This window comes from Mercenaria mercenaria, chromosome 7, assembly GCF_021730395.1.
Source record: "Mercenaria mercenaria strain notata chromosome 7, MADL_Memer_1, whole genome shotgun sequence".
Classification (NCBI taxonomy): domain Eukaryota; kingdom Metazoa; phylum Mollusca; class Bivalvia; order Venerida; family Veneridae; genus Mercenaria; species Mercenaria mercenaria.
In genome coordinates this window covers 27,373,038-27,392,082 of record NC_069367.1, presented here as the reverse complement: position 1 = coordinate 27,392,082, position 19,045 = coordinate 27,373,038, and the positions used below count along the sequence as shown (strand labels likewise).

The 19,045-nt window shown below is 33.8% G+C and overlaps 1 protein-coding gene across 4 annotated transcripts in view; it reads right to left on the bottom strand.

Annotated features, from left to right (window-relative positions):
• Positions 1-19,045, bottom strand: part of LOC123554482 (neuroligin-4, X-linked-like) — a 413,210-nt gene that overhangs the window by 40,653 nt on the left and 353,512 nt on the right. Inside the window, exon 1 of one of the 4 annotated variants that reach the window (XM_045344677.2) lies at positions 4,158-5,245. The exons of the other annotated variants lie outside the window; for them this stretch is intronic. Coding sequence (XP_045200612.2) covers positions 4,158-4,686 — 529 coding nt within the window. The 5' untranslated portion in view covers positions 4,687-5,245. Of the gene's footprint in view, positions 1-4,157; positions 5,246-19,045 lie in introns of those variants that run through there. 4 annotated transcript variants of the gene reach the window in all.

Genomic DNA, 19,045 nt, shown 5'->3' with positions numbered 1-19,045 from the left:
GATTCATTGTTGTTATATTTTCTGATTGATTCATTTTTAGAATTTATAGAATTCCGCTTAAACTGCTGCTATGGGGCGTGAGGGGTGTTGCGCATTGTTTTATTTCTCAAAAGCAGACTCAGTCAAACCGAGTCTGCTATATACTTGGTTGCGTTTTATATAACAGTTAAACTTATTGATAATAACTTGCTTTTAGTCAATTACTTTTTCGCAAACACGGAAAATTGTAACATGGATAACTAATAATGCCTGGATTTCAGGTCAATATGAAACAGTTTTGATTTCTCCAGATCTCAATCTTTGATTTGGGACAAGAAGAAGAAAATACACATATAAAATGAACAAAAAGATTCACACATGGGGCATCGTACATTGTACAGGAACAGTGAATGTTATATCATCACTTTCCGTCTATACAAGCATTGAATGAATAAAATGTCGGGTTAAGAGATTAGTTAGACAATTACATAATAACTTCTTTGAATTTTTTCAAAAATCAATTCAATGACATAAGCGTCATTTCATCTTAAGACGTCAACGTTGCCACAATTTTGCAATCCACCCAAGGTACATGCACAATATTTATTGACGAAACGTTGGCTTTACTTCGATATATTTAATGTTTTTAGTAAAGTGTAAGAACGTGTTGCATATCTGATATTGCGTTATACATTTGAAAACATAGTGTGGCATCTTACTGTCTCAGAATTGGGAATTCCATGCTTCTCTCTCTCTCTGAATGTCTACATAATATTATATGTTACAACATGTATTAATACACATTCGATCAAATGTGTCTGCTGGAACCGGTTGTCTATGCTTTTTAGTCATAACTTGAAATCATGAACTGGCATGATAGAATAATCGAGAAAGTTAAATTGTATAAGAGGTAATACAAAGGTCAACAATTAAAAGGTAATACAAAGGTCAACAATTTCACTTGACCTTCAATAGTGACCTTGACCTTTGACCGACAACCAAGGGTCATGTGTGCGACACATAGTCTAATCAATGGGAACATTTCTGTGTAGTAATGAAATAAATCCTTCAATGTGACACCATTGCTTCTTTACGTTGAATGCTTCCAATGTGTCTCAATTATATAGTAGAAAACCCTTTATAACAACAACAACAGGACCTTACCGCCTTCTGCTGGCGGTAAATATATAAAATCATCCCATTGGCAAACAGGGCTGTTTTTAATCATTTCTGGTCCTTTTGAGATAATGAGATCATTCAATGTTATTGCATTAAAGAGTTTCACACAAGTCCGTGTGTGTGTGAGGGGGGATGGGGTGTTGCTTACTTATTACGTCTAATGTTAGATGCTTACGAAGACTGATTTATAGCAGGAAAACTATAGTCATTTTATAATTTGATTTGGTTTAATTATCTGATTTTAATGATGCTAAATCACCTTGATTAAGTATCGAAAAAACGAATGAATCAACTCAATATGCACTTAAAAATATTGTTAAAGCACTTGCTGTCTCATGTTATATATTATGTTCCTATGGTTTTATAAAGAGGGTATGCAGCATCAGTGTGAAATTGTGGTTTGGAATAAGGCAGAATCATCTTCGTAAAAAGATATACATATAAAAATTGTACATGATTGTATTCTTTATGAACAGAAAACATGATGTCCATTTAATACATAGAAATTTGTCTACTAATCCATGCCATATGTAAACTTTTCTATTAAATTTTTGATTAAAAGTCATAATGTTTTCTATGAATAAAAGTACATAATATATATAGTTTTTCGCTGATAAATACCACAGAATATAGTTTGTCATTCCAAAATTATGATACCTGTTCATATTTGTGGCGTATTAGGTCACTTATGTAAACAAACTACTCCATATCATATCATATCCCTATCCTTTTATAAGACAGCACATTTGTACTAATTTCTTGACGAAATTTCTTGGCAATGCCTGCATCTAATAATAACGTTTTCTAAAATCGATCGTGGTTAATTTTGGAGTAATTCTCATTACGGTAGCTTCACTTGTTGTATGTTCTTTATTACCCCCTTTGCAATAAAGCAAATGAAAACAGCCATGTTCATCTTTGATGTATTAGCCTTTTACAGGAGCGTATTACAGCCTGTTATTTGAAATAGGAAATTCTTTGAAATGCACAATATGTTTTGCAATATTAAGGCTACCTTATGTTGACCTAGTAAATTCTTTGAAATGCACAATATGTGCGATGTTAAGACTATTTTATTGCCTTTAATAAGCGATACGGAGTCGTGATTGTCGGTCAGTCACAAGCCAGAAGCCTTTGTTTAATAATTTGCCAAATTAGTGATGGCTTTTTTAAAGTATATTATTGACTCTTATTCTTAACATGCTTACTGCAAGAAATAAATGCATTTTATACATTCGATTGCCACAAATGTACGTGCACTAGATATTCTCAATATGGTAAGTACGACAATTGTATTTAGCAATAAAATCGTATAAAGAATGTATGAGAGTATATTGTTCAATAATACATTGAAGTAATAGATCATACAAATGTAAATGACTTCGATGCCCTACAGTGATTTTGATCCCATGAGACCAGTTGGAATATTCTCAGTTTGAAAAAAAAATAAAATCGGACGGTCTCCATACAAGAAAGGATGCGGTTTTCTGAAATATATATAAAACTAGACTAAGTATACACTGTATATTCTAAAATTTTGAAGTAAACATAATCAATTTTATAATTTTATTGTTAAACAGTATCAGCTGATTTCTTTGGATTTCTTAAGATCGGTCTATGCTAATAGTTCTCGACCTTAACAGAAACTTAAGAACTAAGCGTTACATTATACCCATGTAAACTGCGCTCATATTACTTCTTTTGTGAACTTTATAATTACCTTCCGTAAGGTAACTTTCATATATCAGACTATTTTTAGGAACGACGTTGCAATTGTACGCCACAAGTAATATTGTGCTTGCTGCAACACATACTAATGTATATATCAAATGACGCAATAAATGTATCACAGTTATGACATAGTATTATGATGTATATGTTGGTTGGGTTTAACGTCGCACCGACACAATGATAGGTCATATGGCGACTTTCCAGCTTTGATGGTGGAGGAAGACCCCAGGTGCCCCTCCGTGCATTATTTCATCACGAGCGGGCACCTGGGTAGAACCAGAATTATGATGTATAAGTCTACAAAATCCATCAATTATGGCCGGTTATAACGACACCTTTATAATTGCGTTTGCTATTTTTGGGACGACCACGTGACTTTTTTTTATCTTTATCTTTATAAAAATAATATCGGAATATTTTTGACATAGATGTCCACTTTAAGTTTGTTTCCATAATTATTTTTCAGATTTTGCCTATATTAAATCGACAGTAAAGTCGTTTGTAACAATATAATATTATTATAAGCAGCTGGATGACGGTGACATAAGTGCATGCTATTTGTACAGCAAGTAGCGGAGCAGGTGAAAAATATGTTGCAAACTGTTCATGACATTTAATCGTTGTGACTTTAGATGTATGAATTGAAGATTACATCAATGTAAAAGCATGTAACAATATTGATTTCAACTGTTGTAATGATATGCAGAAAATATGTGCAAGAGGAACAGATCCCCTCGGATTGTAGCAGAAAGTATCACATCTACTGCATACACGTTGTGGCCACTTATATTAGTTTTACTTTAAATGGATCCATAAAAATATTGAATGTGGCTGCGTATGTTGGCAGCAAACTTGTAAAACAGCGTCATAAGAAAATTACTCAAGTCTTGCACTGTAACATCCGAGTCAGCAATATGAAAATTTACCCATACTCTGCTGGGAAATGTTAATATATATTAAAGTTTAAATTAAAATTAATTATTAATTGTTGGTTTTAAATAAATTTGTTTCAAAATTTCTCTGATTCGATCGAAACACCATTGCCAAGTCCCAATTATACAATTGACCTGTTCTAGGTCAACCTAATTAAACTTTACTTTCAATGGTTCCGATGCGCAACTGGCCGCGCAGTTTACATGTCAAGTCATCTTTATATTAGAAAAAAATTACTGCTGGATTATTGATCGCTATTTTAGCAAACTAAGTATTTGTAACATAATGTAGGGAAAGAATTAGGCTAATATACATTCATGAAAAGCTACCTGTACCTCTTGAAGGAACGAAAAGGTTCAAACTAAGACAGTCTTCCGCCTGTTCCTTTGTAAAACTAGTCATCCGCGTTATCCATTGAACACTACCGATTGGCAGGTATTTTAATAAATCTTTCGCTCTTACATACTTTTGCGGGCAAACAGGCTTCGTCTCCCAGGCCGCATGTATTCCTGTGTACCGCTCAGTGGGACTGGACGGTTGCATAAATCGAAGGTTGTTGTTACGCATTGAGGCATATTGTATGCCTAGATATGCCTCCACAGGAGGAAAATGCATGTATGAATCTTTCGGAAATTCTACAAGTGGTCCTCGGAGTTTTCCATATTTAGTTGACACGATTGTTGGGCCCAATTGCTTCACAATCACTTCTGGAATTAATCCTTGCAAAAGGACGATACACACTAAGCACACAAACTCACAATATACCCAAACCATTTGCATATTTATTAAAGATAATACCACATGAGAATATTTTCCGGCAATGTTCACGACACAATTATCCAAGAGAGACACTGTATCACACATTGGATGACAGCGTATTCCAAACGATAGACACTAAATACAGAGCATTTCAGATAATTTCCATTTTTCAATGCGCACACTATATTCCTTGCCGACCAGGAAAAAATAGAGACAAAACAAAGCAATTTCCAAATTATATGAAATAAACCCAACTCCCGGGTATTTTAAATGGAAACATATGCGGATTTAACAGAAAATAAATAATTTCCACATTATACTCCTCTTTTTGATCTGACGATCATTTCTTTCACAATAACAAACATTAGAATAAGAATGAATTCCGTGGCATAATCCAACCACGCTATTAAACCGTCTCCGAATGCCGGCAAGCGCAATTACGCGCAATATCTAGATTGGAAACGATTACCACGGGCGAAAAAAAGTGAACTGTAGTTAACAATCCAAACGTACAGACATGACTAGTAATCCAAGTTTCGTATTTTACACAGACACAACTCCAATGACAGTTTTATAACCGACTACAATATTGGAAATGAATCGTAGGAACGTTCATAGCGCTAACGCAATCAGCGTAAAATGTGTGTTATTCGATGGAAAACACACAAAAAAAGGATAGAATTCTTTCTGCAAGATTTATAGCACTAGTTTAGGGCTAACATATTGCAACAATGTTGTCTCAAAGACACAAAGAAGCGTTGAAATAATTATATGCCATGTAAAGTCATTAGCAATATTATCATAAAATGATTAAGAGATAACTATACTTGAAATCTACTTCTGGGATTGCTATAATTACGTAAACAATTACTATTATTTCCAAACAGGATCATTTGCGATTTTCCTTAGATTTCAGCGAGATTTTCCTTTGAATTTTGAGTCTGAAAAGCCAGCAGAATTTGTTCTCACTGTAAAGATGTTATCGGGTAGACGCATAACGATTTCATATTTCCCTATGGAGAAGAATTATGAAAGTCATAATCTGTTGATTTTACATCAATTACCAGTATAAAAAATACATCACTTCAAATTAATGAGAAAAGAATGCCAGACATTTCAAAAATGGAAAAATACATCTTTAAACATAGTGTGCAAAATGGAATTGATTACAGTAACTGTTGCATCAGTCATCACATTCTAAAAAAATAACTTTATAGATTAAATTTTAGAATATACATTTTTCCTCATTGACTGACGTTGCGCTTGAGCTATTTCTGTGGCACTGCTACCTGTAATGCTGTATTTTTCAGAGACGGAATTTAATGGTCAGTTTTAATTTCGGATTTTATATCGCTGTAAAATGCAGTTTATTTGCAGTCAGAGAAAAAAGTAAAAAAAACAAACAAACAGGAATGTAAAATTTAGAGTACTAAAACCGGTGATGTGACGGTATGCAATAACTGCTTCTAAAGGTTTGGCTTTAACGTTGTTTATAACATCTTGTAAGCTGTCTACTTATTCGCCGTGGATCCTATATTCTATTTCCATCAACGGACTAGATTGTTCCCAGCTCGCATATTTACATCACTAACCTCTGTTCAGATGCCATAAATCATGTGAGGAAATCACATATCGGACCCAGACCAAATAAGTCAGAGTCTTTTATTGATTCACCGTAAATCATTTTCAAACTTGATAGCTCAGTAACAAATTGGCTATAATCCAGTAAATTTCGAGTGGAACGATTTTTGCGGATATTCAAGATACTGATCGTTTGCTTTGATGCTCGGGTGCGGCAAATGTAAATATCTTTAGGTACATTTCACGAACTGAAAAAAGTTGATATATCTGACTAGAAATTTGAACAGATTTTCTTTCCGTTAAGTCCACATAAGGAATCTATTCTATGGATTTAGCGATAAAGTTAACCAAAATAGAATGGCGATTTTAATCGCAATTTAAGTTTGAAAAAAAAAAGAAATAAGAAATATACTTTCCATCACTTGGGTTATCACAGAAAAGTTTTTTTTCAAATCCATCGGGTTTATACATAATTAAAAATATTTGCATAGCCTGAAATACATGTACTAGAAAAAAATGGGCAAACACTTTGTACCTGTAACTATTTGGTACGATCGCAACTTAGAGTTGCCCAACCCTTCCCCATTACCTAGTAGAGCGTGCAGAGACTGGAACTCTTGTAATGAGTTATTCTTTTATGTTTAGTGGTTGCAGTACTGTGATAATGTAAAGAAGGCGGAGTGCAGCATCAAATACAAATTGTTGATATAAAAAGGGGCAGCATTCGCAACGTGCGTTTCAAGCACGAGGTAACTGCAATGAATCTTGAATCTAAGGAAGAAAAATATCCCGTATCCTAATTTGTAGCAACAAAACACCAAGAACTCGTGTTCTTAAATTAGTTTAAAGCATTACCGCTCTCAGGAAGAGCGCTGCAATATTGGTACCATATTACAGTATATTTGTAATTAATGAGACATGTCGTGTGACAGCTTGGGGGCATTTGTTAACTATTTTTTAATCGCAGTTTAGAGAAACTATCCCCCTGGGATTCCGATTCCTCCGAAAATTAGTTTTGTCTTTGTTTGCAGTGATGTTTCAATTTAAATGAGATAAGATCATGGCAAAAACAGTTAAGAATGTGCAAAAAAAAAAAAAATCAACGAATTCAATTCTGGTTTCTTTCCATCACACTGCAGTTGACAGGAAAAAGGGCTCCGAGCAATTGTATGCTGCTTTTTGCTTTGTCAATTCGAGAACTTTGCACCACGTGTTAATGTAATATCTTGAAAAGATTATCCAGGATCTCTTCAGTCTGTAACTATGTGGCAAAAGGTATTTCTTTACCGCCTTATGCTCGCAGATTTTCCAAGGTGACCGCCCGTGTTTGAAATAAAACTTTGAGGGAGACACCGCCGTCTTCCTCCAACATGAAAGATCCCAATTTCGGTTAATACATTATCAGTTTGTCCACTTTTTACATGTGTATATGTTACCGAATTTATTCTAATTAAAATACCGTTTGGAGCCAAGGGACGTAACTAAATAAATGTAGAGATATAAAATAATCTGCTTAACTGACTGGTTAAAATTCCACAGAACAAATCATACGGTCGAACCAGTCTAGTTTGTCTTTCAACTGAAATATATTTCTATTGAATTCAACACCTTTGTATAACAACAAACAAACTCATTACTGATCTCATGCTATATAATATAAACAAAATGTCTACAGACAGTCTGTTTCAGGAACAATAATTAGATTTACAAAATATCAATTCATTTTTAAGGGAAGTGGGGATGGTGCATTTATGTTCGCTGACGGGAAGTTATAAATGTCTAAATATTGATTCATTGCTGTAAGTTAGTTTACAATACATATCATATCAATATACCTTGTGCGAAATACATGACTTGTAAATGCAGTGATATCTGTATTAAGCAGTCAAGGGAGGCAACAAAAGTGAACTTTTATGACAAGTTGTTGTTTAATACGGGTTACTTTGCAATCAGCTTATAGAAATGGGAAACAACAAATGCGGTACTTTAAGACAAGTGACCGTTTAATACAGGAGACCATTTACAAAGATTTGACGGTATCATCCATCTGTTTGTCTTCTTTCATCATTATTCTGGAAAATATGTTACCGAGAACAATAACAGACATGATCTTTATTACACAAAACACCGTCCGATAACTATCTGGAATTACATAAAGTAAATTGTGTTTCTCTAAAATGCCACCAGATACAGCCTTTCTCACTCAATATGAAAATGAAGAGACAAAATGGACAGTAGAAGAAAATGAGATTTCTCGCATGTCAGCTTTGCTTTATCACTATCGCACTCACATGGGCAATAGGTTCAAGAAGGACCAAATATGTGATAATGATGTTCTTTTCCGCTGGCTTAGAGTACTGGCTATTGACTGTTCGGACCTCATGACATTGGGGATGCTTGATTAAACTCAATCGTTACGCGGGCCTTAACGTTATAAGGGGAAATGTGTCGAGACAAATAGTCCTGTTTATAGGACTGAGACGTGGAGATGAATAGATTTGTGTCATTTAAACTGCACGAAAAACATTTTCTATTTCAATATACGTACATATGTGTCAAGCATCGAAATTTAATCCTTTGTCCTAAGACAACAACAACAATAAACGACCTGTTTTATTGAGATACTATTGCAAGAATATGGCCGTGCAACTCGTGCAAGTAATGTAACCAGGCAAATTATTCGCAAAATCCTCGTCATCATGTTTGCGTTAAGAATTCAGTCATCTCATTAATATAATTGTCTGTTCTGATTACCTAAATAACTGTCAATTAGGAATACATATTCTTGACAGTTACAGCACAATTGTATTGCTGCACCATATTCAATGATAAGCAACACATTTTCTAATTTTGTGGTTATAAATATAACAAGATAGAACATAACATTGCTATGACATTCATTTACATGCATGTCGTGTTTTTAGGTAAGTATATTGATATTTTATTGCGTAAGTTATGCGATAAACACATTTTGCTATACATTACAGCATTATGGGCGTTTATGCAGACTGTTGTTACTATCAAAGAAGTATAAAATACACAGAATGGCAACTGGCTGTCATCTCGCGTGATCTCGTGTCAGAGCGTGAATCGGCGTTATCTCCAGTAAACGAGATCTCATTCAGTTGTCACGGGATATTGGCGAGATTTGCTCTATATGCCTTCCAAGTTGCCGATCTATTTATTTTTAAAGCTCTTTGTTACTATTAATAGTCGAATAGCTTCGGGGTACGAATTATTAGAGACCCAAAGAAGATCAAACTATAGCACAATTGATGAACAAATCGCATCCCATGAAAACCCGAGCATACAATATACACTCAGCTTGATGTGCCTAATGGTTATATAAATTAGGTGGAAAAATGGCATCAAATTGGTTATACAAGTTCGGTCGAGAAATGGTTACAGGTCGGCAATTAAACTGTTGCATCATAATGCGCATTTATTTAATGGTTATCAGGCATAAGTATGCACAATACCTGATAAAGCAAAATATCCGCAAAACACTTGAAATTTTATAGTTCATGCAGTGTTGTTAAGTCCCTGCGCATTTTCCTTTTCTAATGCGGAACGCGTTTTTCTTGTACTAAAATAACAGCGGCATTTTCCTGGTTCATACAAGTACAATACTCCCTTTTCTCAGTACAGACTGAAGTTTTTGACTTGTGGAAACAAAACATTTACGGCGATACAATCAACAAGCCTGACGATGTACTCACTTCACCAGACAGTGATAAAGAAGCATTTGTTACAACATTTCAAAATGAAATTCGCAATATTACAGAGTAAAAACTAATATAGTGAGAAGTCGGTGCATGTTTACCTACCAGAACAAGAATGCAAACAACTGGTCTGGGATCTTTTCGAACATAACACAACTGCTGTCATAGCAGAACACAAAATGTATAAAAACATATTTTGCGTCTACTACAAGATGCCGAGCAACAACAGATTTCAGAAGCAATATTACATCGATTTTTGAAGTTTTTGATATATATCCTCCTCCTTACTAAACATTCACAATTAAATGTCATGTAAAGCACACATTTGTTGAAAAAAAGAACGGACGGACAATTCAATCAGTATATGCCCGGGGGCATAACACATTTCCAGTATATTATACCGTGCCTAGCTAGACATATATTAGTTGTACTTAAATAGAAACCTTTGAATGAATATATAACACTTCTGCTTTTTTCTCATTTCTCTTATTTCGAGCCTTATACAATGTATACCGTATCATAACATAAATACTCATTTCTACTGATAACTATGCTTTTATTCTGTACGTCTTCAAAATATATAAAGTAAAAATATTAAAGTATTACGTACAGCCTTTAATTAGAGCAAGATAAAAATTTAAAAAACATTAAATATATTTTGTGTTGCAGTAAAAGGCTATCTCTAAAGCACTCATTCGCGCTTCTTTTACAAACATGCTGACTTTATTGAGCTAGTAATATCCTTTGTGCAGTAATGTTTAATTTTCAAAGAAATATTAAATGAATACAAATACAATTCACAAAGTAAATGCAGTTATAAGGTTGGATGGTGAAATGCTCAAATCCTACCATTCTGCGTGTAGAGGAATAACAAGACCGGCTCCCATCCCTGTGTCTGTTCTGTTATATTTCTCATATATATGCTTTCTTCATTAACAGTGGAAGTAACTTCAGCAGGTTGTTTCTAGGTTGACATCTGTTTTTGCCCTTGGCTCCGAACATGTATGGTTTAGCCATCAGATAAAACTGTGCTATGTTAGAGGCTTTAGATGTACTTACATAGGGTATGTATAAAATAACCATACAGTCAGGGAGCCAGGCTAAAGAATAACCTACACAATGCGAATTCCTTTCTAACACACGACATCCTCTAACAATGTAGTGCCAAATAGACAAACATGTTAATTGGACCTCACGGAAGTTTTTTGCGGAAATGGACACACACAAAATGTTCACCTGTAGAACGGAATACCAGAGGATATGTCAGATTTAATGATAATCCCCCACGATTGCTTGGACCTCCTGGGGGATATTTAAAGCATGGACACATGCAAAACATTTACGTACACAGCGGTGTACAAGATACTGTGCCAAGTTTAATAATACTCTATACCTGCAGCCAGTAGAGATAAAAGTGGCGGTTCAGATTCCTTGAAAATCTTGCTAATATTCTGCTGGTTTATAGTACCTGCTGTCAGTAGCAAATTTCTGCATCTATTAATCAAAAGAATATCAACATACAGAAACAAGTTTTCATTTGCATTTTAATTTATAGTTGGCCAATCATATATATTATGTAATTCTCATTAGGTGTCGCATTTGAGTCATTTCTGAGCAAGGTAAGTCTTCATGCTTAAAACTCCTTAATGAAATTATTTTCTCTATAAACCGGCCCATTGCGGTAACAATGGTGTATTTATTTTGTCCTCGTTGTTAATCTATTTTCTTATGTTTACATGTATGTGCTTTTTGTGTCCAAATCAGTCTGTTATTTATGTATCTATACAGACACATCTGTTGGAGTTTGCTTTAGAAAAGCTGCGTTCTTGAAACATATCTATTTCATTTTGAGCATCTGTCCTTGCTTAGATAAATGTGTTTTCTGATTTGCACTTTTAAACCATTTATCTGTGTTATATAACATGAGGTTCATTGCACAGACATCTACTGGTATTCTGGCACTGGAAATCTTTCAGCAATCTCGGGATTACTTTCTTTAAAAGCCCCATAGAGGGCAATAACTTACGTCTTTATTTTATTACTGGAGTTGCGTTCTGAAAGGATAATTGAGAACAGAACGTAGATTTTATATACAGACAAATCAACACAGTCGGAGAAACAAGGATCAAGCACGCAAATACGCCATTTTGTAGGTTGTATGGTATGAAAGTATCGTGTTTAGGTTTTATGACGCAACGCCGTTATTCAGTGTCCCTTATGGCACTATGGTTTGTAAGAACTGACTGTAAATAAAGTTATTTTCTGACATGGCAAAAACACGTTGAATGGTGCTGATATCTATGTGGAAATTGTCTTACATTGAATGAAATATCCAGATCGCTTTTGGAGGTTTGATCAATCCAAGTTTTGAAAAAAATGAAAACAATCCAAAACAAAACAAAAATGAAGAAGACAAAAAATAACAACCAACAGACAAACAACAACATCAAAAAAATACAAACAGAATTTATCTGTCTTCTTCAATCTATAGCCACATGAGTTTCAAGAAAAATCCATTTGCCAATGTCACTTGACATGTTTTATTGGCGTGCTGGAAGATGGGTCAAAATTTTCAATATTTATCCTCTAAAAGGCAAGTAACGAGCTTTAATTTACATCAGATAACATAAGATTTGGTTTTAACCGAATTTCGAAACACGTAAGAACGCGATAAAAACGATATAAATTTCAGCAAAGCACCTGTCCATAATCGAGATTGCTTCCAGCACGATGAAGAGTTTTATTTACTCAATCAGAAGAATTAGTGCGCGCAAATAAATCCAAACAGGGGGTAATTTTCATCGAAAAATGTTTCTTATTCAATTACGAGCCGGCAGTAAAGATTTTCGTGTATGTAATCATAGTGGAATTGCACGAACAAAATGGAAGTTAAAGTAAGATATGCGTCTGGAAATCTGACATTTAGTGATTTTATGTACCATGCAACGTCCCTATATATAAACGTTTTAGGGCATTATATTCCATCAAATACATTCCGTGTTTAATAATTTCATAAACCACGCGGCGGGACGGTTACATTAAAGTGCGATGTTTATTTTTTGTCTTTTCTTGCAGCCATTTGTGTTTTTATTTTCGGTTTAAAAGTTCACCCATTAAGTAAGTAGTGTAAAACAAAACGTTTTTCTTTATCATTTTGTATGATCCGTATGAAATTGTTTTTTTTTTATATTAGGTGGGGACGCAATACTGAAATAAATGTTGATAAATGTAATACTTTAACAAACGATGTAAAATGAACAATCAATAGACAAACATTTTCAGTTTTTTGCAAGTTTCAACATTACAAATCTTTTATATCTTTAAAAGTCACATAAAAGTTATACTGCGGACGTGCTTGTTGAAAACATTTCATTTTATTTTTCAAATATGACGTTTAAAGCATAAACACATTTTATAGATTGCTTTAGAGACCCATAATTCAATCAGCATGCGTCATGCTTCTTTGTAAAATGAAAGAAGTCCATCGATTGCAAGAGAATGTAATAAGGTTTTATCAAATCAATACAGCATCAGATTTGAATAGATATTACATGCATTGAACTCTAAGCAACAGTTTTTTCTTATAAATCAAACGTATCATTTTATTGTATTTACTTTGCGAAACTCTCTGTTTTTTTCTGTCAGAAAATCGATTTGAAAATCGCTGCAACAAGACGAATTGTATAAAACCGGAACGTTGTGATTTAAAATCAAGTATATTATACCGCAAGAAACTTTCAGAGATTGCGAAAACACATTCGTACTCTTTTGATAAACTCTGACATTATTTTTGTATACATAATGCGAAATTCTGCTGCAAATAAAGTACGGAAAAATGTAGAAATAGCCAAATAGAGCAATAACGCAATTTACATTAGTTCGCTTTCACTACATTTGACATAGAGTGAACTAGACTGATGTATTCACACATATTGTTACTTTTTCGGCGTTTATTTAAATCTTGTATAAGTAAATCCGCCATATCATTTTAGAAATATGTTATATAGAGGGTAGTTTTACCTTCACAGTGACATCTCGACCACTTTAATAATAACGTATATTCATGGAATGTCAAAAATAATGTAGCAACCTTCATTATATGAAGTGTGAATTAGTTCAGAATCTGTGATAACCCGGGCTGCAGATTTCAGTTTTATCAGAAAGAAAGATGACATTTTCTTTTAAATTAATAGGAGAAAGGGTGAGGGGCAAGTTACCAAATTGCTCCTCTTCTTTCCATCGTGGAGGAAATTAAGATACCTGTCTATACTATATACATTATCATCATTATCATCATCATCATCATCATCATCATCATAATCATCATTGTCACCATCATTTCCTGTATCGTTTTTTCCCTAACTATTATTTTCATTATCTTCTTTATCATTATACATGCACATCCTTGAATAACGGAAACCATATTTTTTAAGTCATTTGTGGCAATTGTTGATGGAGAAACGAATGTTTTTGATGTATGGTTGCCATGTTTAATTAGGATTAGACAATGGTCGATTATTGCATTAACTGTTATGACATAATTTCTTCACACGATTATGCTCAGGACTGTTTTGCCCCCACTGTCAATTTAGCTATAAGAGAAGTTTTATTTCCTACACAAGTATTAAATCTCGTGGAAATTTAATTTGTTATTTAGATTAAATTTAGGAAACGAAACAACTGCGAAAAATATGACCCTGTCAGTATGTAGGTCTTTAATTCGATTTGTGTAATTCAATTGTCTGTGAGTACTTTTTCTCTGGTAAAAAATGCGCGTATGTATATTTTCAGCCTTAATTTAACGATTGGTAAATGATTGGAATTTCATTATCAATTAAATCGAATTATGTTTGATTATCGGTTACTTCTATTAACAAGTTTCATTCGGGTTCTATGTCTTAGGCAACAACCATTGCGTATACCTTCTATTTTTCAACTACAACCTTTGAATCTCATATTGTTAAGCATGTTCGCTTGTGTGTCATAAACAGAATTTATTTCAAAAAATATTATATATACAATTTGTATATACTATTTAATTTCTATTCGTTTTTTTCCCTCTTACGTTTAACACTGTCTCCCGGACATTTCAAAATGTTTGTAACTAGGATTGACGTTACTATTTTATCAGTTTGTTTCGTTCCATTCAAAATGAGTACATGACAACGTACCGACCGCATACCACGAAAGCAGTACATACCCACCACCTCATTAAATACCAATACTTTACCTCCGAAGAAAATGACTGGAATAAGTGATAAGACATCTTTACAACTAAGCGAAAATAAATTATTACGTTCATAGAATCCATTCAAATCTCTTTAAAGAATCAAATGCTCATCATTCACTAACATACTTTACCTTTAGTTATTGGCAATTTTGATCAAATGTCAAATGTATTAAATGTATACTATTATACGCGTTTGTAAAAATCAAATGTTTTCAGTGGTACATGTAGTACTACCATACATGTATTGAGCGTGCACTATTTCAAAGTGTTAGTACAAGGAATTAGATGAAATCTGAGTCTAGTATACCTTTTAAGATACCAATAAAATGAGATAAAAGCGTGCATCATTCAATCAATATGCACATTAAAGTACCTGTAACGGCTGATATGCCATACAAAACCAAACAGGTACAATAAGAGAAACCAGTAACTTTTGCAAGTGTATTATTATTAAAAACTAATATCAATTGTAATTTGTACTCAAAGGGAGAGAACTATATCAGTACGTTCTTATTTTGTTACGTATAGTTATAAATACAAGATGCACAACTCATCATGCCATCAGCGAGAGTCAGAGTACGAGTTGTTTCGCTTGGATCTATATTTACAAGAGCATTATACGTCATATGTCTCCATTTACCGATATAGGCTTTTATTACATCGGTTTTTCTTCTTTCTTTTAAAATGCATTTTTTATTTCGATAGCTTATAACATAATGGAATGACTTTAAGAACAGGAAAACGCCAAGGAAGACCACTAATGGTCCGATATTAACTAGAGAGTACCCCTTCCTGGAGTTTCAAACCTGCACCCGTAAGAAGGAAAGGATTCGTAGTCAAAATACAATCGGCCACGGAGGCCCTGGAAATCAAGTGACGGTGTTCCTGATACTGTCATAATATGAAGATAAGAAGGTAATGTATAACCTTGATTCAGCTACCTGCGAGTAACTCATATGCACGATTGCCACGGTCAACGATATGGGACATTCCTTTTTGCTTTGAAAAATCGAACGCATCAGTATGGCACGATGAAAAAAAGAAAAGAAGAAAAAAACAAAAAACAACAACATATATTTGACGTATATGAAAGACTAATGATTATGGGAAGTAATATATAATATTATTTCTGGCGTTACGGTGAAACATGATTCTGGAGGGACAGGCAACCGTTTTAAATAAGACTTGATACTAGATATGAAAGGCATCATAAAAACAGATTTTAAAGCTAGTCAGTTGTCCCAAAGGAGAAGATGAGACAGACAGATTTGTCTACTGGTATACGAATAGAGCCGAAAGTCTTAATTCAATAGTGCACGCGGGACTCATATATCAACTACAGAATGCGCTGAAAATCTACCAATGTGTAGATAAATGTGGTGTGGTCCCTCAAACGAGGCGGCTAGACTGTTTTGATGAGGCTAGAAACCAATCCGATTTGTAATGATACCAGAATAAATGGACACGAAAGACCTGATGATTAGTCTGTAAATCGGCTAAATCACAGAGTGTGTGCGTTTATCATTGACGTTACATTAATCAAAATCGCCGGTTTATTCCTAGGGAAATCGGGCATTTAGGCACGAAGGTGCCAAAACAACAGTTTGGCAAAACAGATTCAAAATCGCTATGTAGAATGTTTTAAGACTCTTACAGGGATAAAAACAACCACAAACATAGTTGTTTCCCCTGACAGTGGACTTCTACCGCTAACATATTTTAGTACACTTTTTCAAATTCTGATTTTTGACGTTGTTTTGAGTATTTTTCAGAGAAATGTATCTTATTTTGGTTACTAAATGACTGAAAAATAAATTTGAAATCTAAAATAAAAAATCTAAAATCTTAAATTGAATATTTATATGTCCTAAATATATATTTCTAATCATGGTTATTTGTATTCTAGCATTCATGGAAGACTTAACTGATACAAAATAGATTATATATGATCTATTGTAGGCCAAATGTGAAGACATGAATACCATTTATTATATCTATAATAAGTAATCAATCCCGATAATGATTTTCCGCTGGTATCAGTCACCATGATCATACGAGAAAAGAGCAAATGGTTTCCTCCCTTTTAATGCTGCGCAAGTATGTCAATCAAGGTAGCTACTGATACCATTTTTCACGCCATTGGTATGACGCGACCAGAAAGAGAACCCATAACCTTCCGCACTCAAAGCGGGCACTCTACCACTTGGCTGCATCTGAGGTGGATATTGACATCAAAAATGTAGAACTGATTGTGTAGCAAGATGGCGGCGCGCCAGACCAGGAAACCATGATTTTGAGTCCCTTTTGGAGTCGTGACGGAATGTTTTCATATGATACCGGTTCTGTTTTGCCACGAAGCAGACATTAGAGCTTTCATCACAGCTGAGCTAAAATGAACTGGTATAATCTTTAAAAGATGTTACAAACGGATCAGTGTTGGGAGATACGGAAGTTTGCATGTGTAGCATATCTCAATCATCAATTAGGGAAAGCACACACTAAAATGCACTAATAATTGGCAGAACTTTTTCGTCTGTAGAACACATTAACAAAGCTCCTAACAAATTCATTCCATAATTATTTAATGCACGCTTAAACAAAAAAGAATGTTTTTTCAATTGTTTGCTACAAGTCATTTTTTATGTTTCTGCATTCCATCCTCGTCAAAAAACAAACAAGACACAGTGTCTGTTCCACGATCGCAGTGCACGTCTAAATTCACCACGTGCGACATTCACTAGCGGTAATAAATATAACTTAGGGGAGGTAATCTGGTTTCTAATCTAACAAGAAATGACAAACATTTGCTGCTGTAGTGATTAGTTGGTGGGCGGTAAAGCGTGCATTAACAGACTACAAAGCTTACACATTTTCAGACCCATTAATATCTATATATCCGGCACAAATAAACTACCAATTTCAGGAATATTTTAGTGTGTTTTGAACGCGCTATTAACGGAAATAATATTTTATTTCTCAACGATCTTTCATTCTCAGTTTTATCATTTCAAAATCATTACACTTTCTTGTTTTTGTAGTTCTGAGGTTAGTAAAAACCCGTCTACTTCTGAATGAACCAATGGAGGTAACTCTTGTAGACATATTTTACAAGAACATATTTGCTTCCCCTAGGTAAATAAAAAAAAAACTGGTTTAACGTATGGAAAACCACTTCTTCTAATGATAATGATAATATAAGAATACTGATGAAAAAAAAAGGCAAAAATAAAAGGAGAAACAATTGTAATATTGATTATAAGAATAATGAAAATAATAATGATAATACTCAAAATATTACAAATAAAAATTATACTAACAATAATAATGGTAGTACTCGTATTAATGAAAGTTATAATGGTAAAGATAGTAATAACTATTCGTGACAAATAAAATCATAATCTAAAACAGATGCTGCATCCGTGTTCATTATTTTCACGATGTTATGTATTCCAGATATTAGTTTTATGGATCAAGTTTTTGTTTGCTTTTTATTTGGTATGTCAACAAGTTATATACTTAAAAATTCTCAATTTATATGAAATAACAGACGGAAATACTAAAGCAGAACTTCCTTTACAAATCGTAACATCCTTTTATTATATATATAATTACATAAATTCTGTCAAAGAACAGCTTGTATTTCATAAGTAAATATGAACAGGCAGAAAAAAGCTCCGTATTGCCCCTTTTGTATTGTATGTTGTCGGACTACTTTCATTTAATATGCATGACCTAACATAGTTTTACAAATAGTGCACACAAAAACATCACTCATTTCTATTCTAACAACGACAAATATTTAAGATTTTGTTTGCTCACAAAACAACAAACAAAAAGGTGGAGGTATATAATAAAAGGGTCATTACAACAGAAGCTAGACCTGGGATTTTGTATTCGGCTCTCGTGGATATTGCAAGGACGGATCACACTC